A 9,006-nucleotide genomic window follows, 5' to 3' on the forward strand; every position below is an offset into this window, starting at 1 on the left:
CTCTCTCTACACCTTGTTCTCACTCTGTATACAAACACATTTATGTATTTTTGTAATTAATTGCATGTCTCAACAGGAATATCCTTTATGTTTACAGGTAAATACTGAGAGTTAAGGCCTGTTATTTTACTTCAGGTTATTATACCCTGAATCTATAAAATTATTTAATTTCGTTATTGTCTTTATAAAGCTAAAGCTTTTTTTTATTGCTATCTACATCATTTTAGGTAAAGATTAAGGTTGATGTCAGCTGCGGGCTTGAGCTTTATGACGGCAAATTGACATAATTTTACGATTATCTGCTCGTACCTGTAAAATTATTTTCACAACGAGTCAGTCAAGGAAGGAGTCACCGCTGAAGGAGTCAAGGAAGGAGTCACCGCTGAAGGAGTCAAGGAAGGAGTCACCGCTGAAGGAGTCAAGGAAGGAGTCACCGCTGAAGGAGTCAAGGAAGGAGTCACCGCTGAAGGAGTCAAGGAAGGAGTCACCGCTGAAGGAGTCAAGGAAGGAGTCACCGCTGAAGGAGTCAAGGAAGGAGTCACCGCTGAAGGAGTCAAGGAAGGAGTCACCGCTGAAGGAGTCAAGGAAGGAGTCACCGCTGAAGGAGTCAAGGAAGGAGTCACCGCTGAAGGAGTACGTTTATGAATGACAGAGCTGGAGTGAGGCTCATCAGGGCCAGCGGCAGTGCTATGGAATTGAAGACTGATGTACTGAACCCTTCAGCCAAAAGGGACGAGGACCTGAAATGGGTCGTTTAGCACAGCTGTCTACCTAGTCCACTAGTGAGAGGATGGAACCCATCCAAGAGCTCAGTACTCACCTAATTGTGCTTGTGGGGGGTGAGCTTTGGCTCTTTGGTCCCGCCTCTCAACTGTCAATCAACTGGTGTACAGATTCCTGAGCCTACTGGGCTCTTATCATATCTACATTTGAAACTGTGTATGGAGTCAGCCTCCACCACATCACTTCCTAATGCATTCCATTTATTAACTACTCTGACACTGAAAAAATTCTTTCTAACGTCTCTGTGGCTCATCTGGGTACTAAGTTTCTACCTGTGTCCCCTTGTTCGTGTCCCACCCGTGCTGAAGAGTTTCTCTTTGTCCACCATGCCAATTTCCCTGAGAATTTTGTAGGTGGTTAGCTGGATTAGTAGGTGGTTTAGTAGGTGGTTAGCTCAGTGCATACTCAAGTGTGACGAGGAAAGTAGTGCACCCATTAAGGTTGGAGACTTGAGCAGTACAAGATGTGCTCTGCCTTTAGAAGCTCCTTGACCTTTGGCTGCCGGTTTTACCAAGTCCAACAAGTGGTCCTTGGCAATTATTGCTGAAACAAATTTTAACCCCCAAGATATCGACTAGTGGGTACTTGCAACTCGTCCGTATCTCGTTCAACTGTTCAATATTAGGTTGACTGGTTACCACCATTGCCTGAATGTCACCGGCAGCAAATGAAATTTGTCATCTACTCAAGGCAGATATCTTAGTAATTGTTATATATGAATGTTATATCAGTTGACGTTTTCTCTTTTTGCATAAGCAAAGGGAATACTGATTTTTACTACCTGGCCATCGGACGGTTGTCAGGCAACATCACGCCAGGGTCAATACTGTCAAACATCACGCCAGGGTCAATACTGTCAAACACTGACACAACATCACGCCAGGGTCAATACTGTCAAACACTGACACAACATCACGCCAGGGTCAATACTGTCAAACACTGACACAACATCACGCCAGGGTCAATACTGTCAAACACTGACACAACATCCCGCCAGGGTCAGTACTGTCAAACACTGACACAACATCACGCCAGGGTCAATACTGTCGAACACTGACACAACATCACGCCAGGGTCAATACTGTCAAACACTGACACAACATCACGCCAGGGTCAATACTGTCAAACACTGACACAACATCACGCCAGGGTCAATACTGTCAAACACTGACACAACATCCCGCCAGGGTCAGTACTGTCAAACACTGACACAACATCACGCCAGGGTCAATACTGTCGAACACTGACACAACATCACGCCAGGGTCAGTACTGTCAAACACTGACACAACATCACGCCAGGGTCAATACTGTCAAACACTGACACAACATCACGCCAGGGTCAGTACTGTCAAACACTGACACAACATCACGCCAGAGTCAATACTGTCAAACACTGACACAACATCACGCCAGGGTCAATACTGTCGAACACTGACACAACATCACGCCAGGGTCAATACTGTCAAACACTGACACAACATCACGCCAGGGTCAATACTGTCAAACACTGACACAACATCCCGCCAGGGTCAATACTGTCAAACACTGACACAACATCCCAAGAAATTACCACAACTTTTCCCATCATATTTATCTGTGCTGTCTCTGATATGTTTCATGAAAAGGAATTTCTAAGATCTCAAACTTAACCTTTCCGCTTCTAAAGATCACTCACTCGACGAATACTTGAAGGTTCTCTTTTTAGATCAAGGAAAAGAGCCCATGTACTATGTACTATGTACTCACCTAGTTACAGGTGAGTACATGGTAGGGGCTCTTTTGTTTTATGTGTAATACATGTCATTTTCTGTTTGTTAGGCCCGGCTCGGGAGACACGCCTGGCTAAAGCACAGGCTGTTAAAAGTAATATTTTACTGGTGTATAATTAAGTGTTAAAAGTATTTGTATTAGTTTGAGGAGGAAGTTGGAGCCAGGTGTGAGACTGGACACCTGAGTGTGCTCGAGTGAAGTTGTTGTTGTTGTTTTTAGATTTAGCTACTCGGGATGAAATGTCCATGTAGCACGGGCTATGGTGAGCCCGTAATGGTCTAGTGAAGACTCTCATATTATAATTAACTAACCTCCATACACCCGACCCTCCTCCTCCTTCCCCCTCCACATTTGCCCTCCTCGTGCTGTTCCCCTTTCAGTCACCCCCCCCCCCCCCACACACCCACCCCTTCTCGTCTTCCCCTGTCTCCCCCCGCCCCTCTTCCATCCTGGCCTCCCTCACCCCCCCCCCCCGCACCTTCACAACCCGCCTTTTCCCCTTAATTGTAATCCTCATATGTCCTCATCCTCCTCTCACTCATTCTCGAACTCTGTTGCTCTTCCTCCGCCATCTCTCTCTTTCCCCATCTCCACCTCTCAGTCTTTTACCTTTTCTCCTCCATACTCCATCCTCCACATCCTTCCCTGTTCCTCCTCCTCCCCACCTTCTCCTCCTCCTCCTCCTCTCAACCGATCCATCCACCTGTGACTTGGACTCGGGTCCGGTTCTTCCTACTCATCCTCAGCAATGAATACACTTCTCTTCCCCTCCCAAGAATTACATGTATTATTCAAGTGCAATCATGCGGTCGCTCCGTCGTCAGTGGCTGCCGGTACGACGATTGAGGGAGGGGGGGGGGGGGGTGAGGGAGGGAAGGGGGGGGGGGAGGGGGTAGGAGAATGGAGAGGACGGTGGCCAGGAGGATTCGGGGAAGGGGGTTCAGAATGGATAAAAACACAGACTGCTTTTGAAATTTCATTAAACGTCTCCTCTTCCTTTAGCTCCTCCCCCCTCACCGCTCCTCCCCCCTCACTGCCTCTCCCTCCCTCACTGCCCCTCCCCCCCTCACTGCCCCCTCCCCCCCTCACTGCCCCCTCCCCCCCTCACTGCCCCCACCCCCCCTCACTGCCCCCTCCTCCCCTCACCGTTCCTCCCCCTCACTGCCCCTCCCCCCCTCTATGCCCCCTCCCCCCTCACCGTTCCTCCCCCCTCACCGCCCCTCCCCACCCTCACCGCCCCTCCCCCCCTCACCGCCCCTCCCCCCCTCACCGCCCGTCCCCCCCTCACTGCCCCTTCCCCCTCACTGCCCCTCCCCCCCTCACCGCCCGTCCCCCCTCACTGCCCCTCCCCCCCTCACCGCCCCTCCCCCCTCACTGCCCCTCCCCCCTCACTGCCCCTCCCCCCTCACTGCCCCTCCCCCCCTCACCGCCCGTCCCCCTCTCCTTCAATCTTCTCTCAACCATGTCACAATTTTGGCGCCAAGCATAGGTATTAAGAGGAGGTTGTTGGAGAGAGTGATTATGCCTAATGTTAAGAGTGTGTTTAAGGCCGCTATTATATGTTAGTTTTTCTTGATTGGGAGAAAGTTAGTGTCTACTGTTGGTAGTTTTTTCCAGTGAGTTCAGTGAGAAGTCAGTAACGTAACGAGGCCATTTTATCTACGTGTCCGCCACACTCTGCTTTGTTAATGTCTACAGATGACTTGCATGTGTTCAAGGCGGGGGATAAGAATGCCGGAAGACCAAGCAACAGCAAGACGAACACAACAATCACAAACTATGCTCGTCAAGGTAAACCAGGTATAACTCCTATTATGTGTAGAGTAATGCAACTGAGGGAAGGCATTACAGCTCACGCCTGGAGCCCACTAAATAAACCTGGTGATGTATATCACACCAACTCTGCCTTCTCGTAGGAAGCTGTGTTAACTCTGTGTACATATGTTGTTTTAGATTCAGCTACTGGGAACCAAGAGTTCTAAGTAGCACGGGCTATGGTGAGCCCGTAGTGGACTTATCTGCCACGGGAGCGTAGTGGACTTGCCTGGCACAGGAGCGAGGCTGTAACTAGGTCAATGTACATGCTGTTGTTGTTTGTTGTTTAAAATTCAGTTACTGGTAACTAAAAGTTCCAAGTAGCACGGGCTATGGTGAGCCCGCGATGAACTTACCTAGCACAGGAGCGGGGCTGAAACTTGCGTGATGTACATGCTTTCCTTCTCTACTTGAACCAAATTTCACGTCATCTCATCTCCTCACCTCTTCCCTTATCAGGACTGCTTTTCCACTTTTGCTCATTTATCGTATGTGTGAAATGTTAGTGGCTGCAGCGACGTTATCGTGACATCCTCTCCATAATCCCGTAACACAAAATAAACACCTGACTGCTCCTAAGCGCACTAGACGCTGGTCAAGTAACCCAAGTCGTTTGTTTCGAAGATGCCCATTGACTTTGCCTCTAGTCTACAGTAATTATTTATGATAAAGAAGTTCTAGCAGACATTTCTCTAATTGATCTGTACGTGTTCTTTCCATGCGTGTTCAATAGCCCTAATGAGCTCAACTTTGACCGCTGCGTCTTTGCCTGCGGGGAAGATCACGCTCCGAGGCCCCGCTTGTCTGCTAGTGGAGGATACTTGACAGCTGATTATAACTACAAGTATTCTTGACACCTGTCAGACTGGAGTCAGTGATCAGTATGTTGGTACTCCATACAAGTTATCTTCTTGAGGTTATCTTGAGATGATTTCGGGGGCTTTTTAGTGTCCCCGCTGCCCGGTCCTAGACCAGGCCTCCACCCCCAGGAAGCAGCCCGTGACAGCTGTCTAACACCTAGGTACCCATTTTACTGCTAGGTAACAGGGGCATAGGGTGAAAGAAACTGCCCATTGTTTCTCCCCGGCGCCTGGGATCGAACCCAGGACCACAGGATCACAAGTCCAGCGTGCTGTCCGCTCGGCTCACTCAGTCAATTAACCAAACGAGGTATACGCCTTTGTGGCGTTCGATGTGTGTTTGTCAGTTCCACGAGGAAATAAAAGTTATCTTGAGATGATTTCGGGGCATAGCGTCCCCGCGGCCCGGTCCTCGACCAGGCCTCCTTTTTGTTACCCCCCCCCCCCCACACGAAGCAACCCGTAGCAGCTGTCTAACTCCCAGGTACCTATTTACTGCTAGGTGAACAGGTACATCAGAGTTAAAGAAACTGCCCATTTGTTTCCGCCTCCGTTGGGAATCGAATCCGGAATCTCGATCGGTGTTTGTGTATAGAATTTTTCTTGTAATTGTATATCTGCATCCAGAAGCTGTTATATTCATTTCCAATGAATGCTTCACTTTCTTCTGTATTTCTATTGTTCAAACTCTGCATATAGCTTCTACATTTTAATATTTTATTATTCAGCTTTTAGGTTATATCCAGTACAAGATAGTGGCTTTGGGGATTTGTTGTACCACAGAAAATTGGCTGTGAAGGAGTTTCCATATCGATGCACTCTAAATATTCAGTCTTTGTAATCCAAACCATGTTTGGATTACTGACCAGACCACACACTAGAAGGTGAAGGGACGACGACGTTTCGGTCCGTCCTGGACCATTCTCAAGTCGACACACACTAGAAAGTGAAGGGATGACGACGTTTCGGTCCATCCTGGACCATTCTCAAGTCGACACACACTAGAAAGTGAAGGGATGACGACGTTTCGGTCCGTCCTGGACCATTCTCAAGTCGACACACAGTAGAAAGTGAAGGGACGACGACGTTTCGGTCCGTCCTAGACCATTCTCAAGTCGACACACGCTAGAAAGTGAAGGGATGACGACGTTTCGGTCCGTCCTGGACCATTCTCAAGTCGACACACACTAGAAAGTGAAGGGATGACGACGTTTCGGTCCGTCCTGGACCATTCTCAAGTCGACACACACTAGAAAGTGAAGGGACGACGACGTTTCGGTCCGTCCTGGACCATTCTCAAGTCGACACACACTAGAAAGTGAAGGGACGACGACGTTTCGGTCCGTCCTGGACCATTCTCAAGTCGACACACACACTAGAAAGTGAAGGGATGACGACGTTTCGGTCCATCCTGGACCATTGTCATCTCTGATCATCATATCTTCATCAGCCAGGTTATTGTGACTCTTCGTCTGCATACGATGATCTCTCTACATCAAGAGACGTCTACGGGATTCGTAGCCCTGTGTAACCGATGCACAGTTGTGTAGCACAGTCCACTTGTCTGCGCTACACAACTCGTCGCCATCACAACCCCGTCGTCACCTTCACAACTTGCTCGTAAGTCACGCAAAATATAAATGTTGTGTGTCTCTCGTAACTTGTATGCTGGAATATTAAATAATATCCAATGGAGATAATTATAGAACAGATTATTAAGTAAATAGATACAGACAATCACTAAATCTAATAGATGTTATGATGCTTCAATAAAAATGTGCCTTTTCATAACATTTTTTTTTTAACTATTTAGTGCAGTTTACCTAAAATTGATCAGTTTAAGAATTATTGGCCGGAAGATTATATTAATTCATAAACCGCAAGTTAACTAAGTTTACTTAATATAAAAATCTAACCTAAATTTTCCTTGTATGCTTAAAAATCCGAAACTTAGATGAAATGCATAGAAGTATATAAATTATACTTCTATGCATTTATATACTATAGAAGTATATAAACATTATTAAAGACTAAATCCTAATTATACATCAGTCAACACATTTAATAAAGTACCAATTATAAGCTATACAATGTCTCTATTAACGCTGTAAACATAAATCACTTTGGATAAACAGCCGTATACATTATTGTTGTAAAAGTTGTATTTACAGATGCTAAAATAACTTTTTTTATTTTGTTTTAATAAATTTAACTATTTTTAAATTTGTCTCTTAACTTTACTCCTGTTCTCCATAGTCTTCATATTGAAGTTGAACGATGTTTTTTGTTATTTTTACTACCTTGAGGTGCTTCCGGGGCTTAGCGTCCCCGCGGCCCGGTCGTCGATCAGGCCTCCAGTTGCTGTTTCTATGCAACATCAGCTGGGTAGAGTCATAATACCTCACTGAACGTAACATCATTCTTATTATCAATTTCATTATCTTATAGTTTAAGCATCACATAACACCCTTTGTGCTCTTAACATTTCCTATACTTAAAATTCTCCTTGCAAATAAAGCTGAATTTAGTAATAAAGTTGTGTTCAGAGCAGTCGTCTCACAACCATATGGTCCCGGGTTCTATTCCCGTGCAGGGTCACGCGTGTTTACTTAGCAGTAAATATTCATCGAACAGTGACTCGACTGTTGTGGGTTGCATCCTGCGTAAGGACAGTGGCTCTCCTTAGGGAACCTCCTTAAGCCTAAAAGGCTTCTTCTCCCTGACAGCCGAAAACAATATTTACTGAAGTCGTTACTGGCAAGAGCCTTAATTGATGCTGTCTGTGTCGATACTCGAGTCTTTGTCTGTGTCTGCTTTTCTGTGGTTGTATTTGTTTGTCTGTGTTTCCTTGCTTGTCTGTGCTTCTGCTTTGTGCTTCTAATTTGTCTGTGCTTCTGCTTTGTTTCTGCTTCTTCTTTGCCTGTGCTTCTGCTTTGTCTGCGCTTCTGCTTTGTCTGTACTTCTGCTTTGTCTGTACTTCTGCTTTGTACTTCTGCTTTGTCTGTACTTCTGCTTTGTCTGTACTTCTGCTTTGTCTGTACTTCTGCTTTGTCTGTACTTCTGCTTTGTCTGTACTTCTGCTTTGTCTCTGCTTCTTTGTCTGTACTTCTGCTTGGTCTGTTTTGTCCCACAAGTAGAGCAAGTGACCCAAAACGCCCCGTCCACTATACGACCACTCGTCACCACATGACTGTGGAAGCTTACGGGGTCGTAGACCATCTTCGTGTGATGCTTCCATCTCTGTCTTAATACCAGGTACTGTGAGCCTCTTGCTAAGTCGTCGTCCTCGTCTCTGGTCGTGTTTATGAGTGGTCGTGTTCGTGAGTATTTGTGTTCGTGCGTTGTGAGTGGATATATTTGCCATTAGTAGTTTTCATGGGTCGTCGTCTTCGTGGGTGATTTAGTTTATGGTTAAACACATTTTCAACGTGAAGAAGTTGCTACATAATCTTACTACGAAAGATCATTTGGTAGTTATCGATCACATTTAAGGACCCGACTAACAAACTCGTAGATAAACAAATGCACAATTAAAAAAAAATCCATCGAAAACTTTGACAAAACAACAAAAGCAACAATTCTCCAAGAAGCTTGTTCTCACTTCCCCAGGTAATCTCTCTAAGTCACACGAAATCAAATCCTTGAACACTATAGACTTGGGTGTGAAGTTTGGGAGTGCCAGCGGCACTGGCACTCCCTCCCCGCGCCAGCTATCACTTTACGTCCTGGGGGCCGTTGCTGTCTCCTTCCTGTATAAACCAACAGCTTGAGTGGAA

The 9,006-nt window shown here is 46.2% G+C and overlaps 1 protein-coding gene across 1 annotated transcript; it reads right to left on the reverse strand.

Moving 5' to 3' along the window:
* Positions 1 to 333: 333 nt before the first annotated feature.
* On the reverse strand, positions 334 to 8,468 carry LOC138360829 (leukotoxin-like). The gene is made up of 2 exons (XM_069320349.1): positions 8,023 to 8,468; positions 334 to 625 (listed from the first exon to the last, which is right to left on the reverse strand). The coding sequence occupies exons 1-2, from the start codon at positions 8,466 to 8,468 to the stop codon at positions 334 to 336; spliced, it is 738 nt and encodes a 245-aa protein (XP_069176450.1).
* Positions 8,469 to 9,006: the final 538 nt, after the last annotated feature.

The sequence above is a fragment of the Procambarus clarkii genome, chromosome 8 (assembly GCF_040958095.1).
Source record: "Procambarus clarkii isolate CNS0578487 chromosome 8, FALCON_Pclarkii_2.0, whole genome shotgun sequence".
NCBI classification, from domain to species: Eukaryota; Metazoa; Arthropoda; class Malacostraca; order Decapoda; family Cambaridae; genus Procambarus; species Procambarus clarkii.

Excerpts from the sequence above, each read along its gene's own strand:
- LOC138360829 (XM_069320349.1), bottom strand. The coding sequence starts at position 8,468 with ATGGAAGCATCACACGAAGATGGTCTACGACCCCGTAAGCTTCCACAG. Across the intron at positions 626-8,022 it reads AGACACAGACAAAGACTCGA|CGGTGACTCCTTCCTTGACT; the intron begins GTATCGACACAG and ends GTACTCCTTCAG.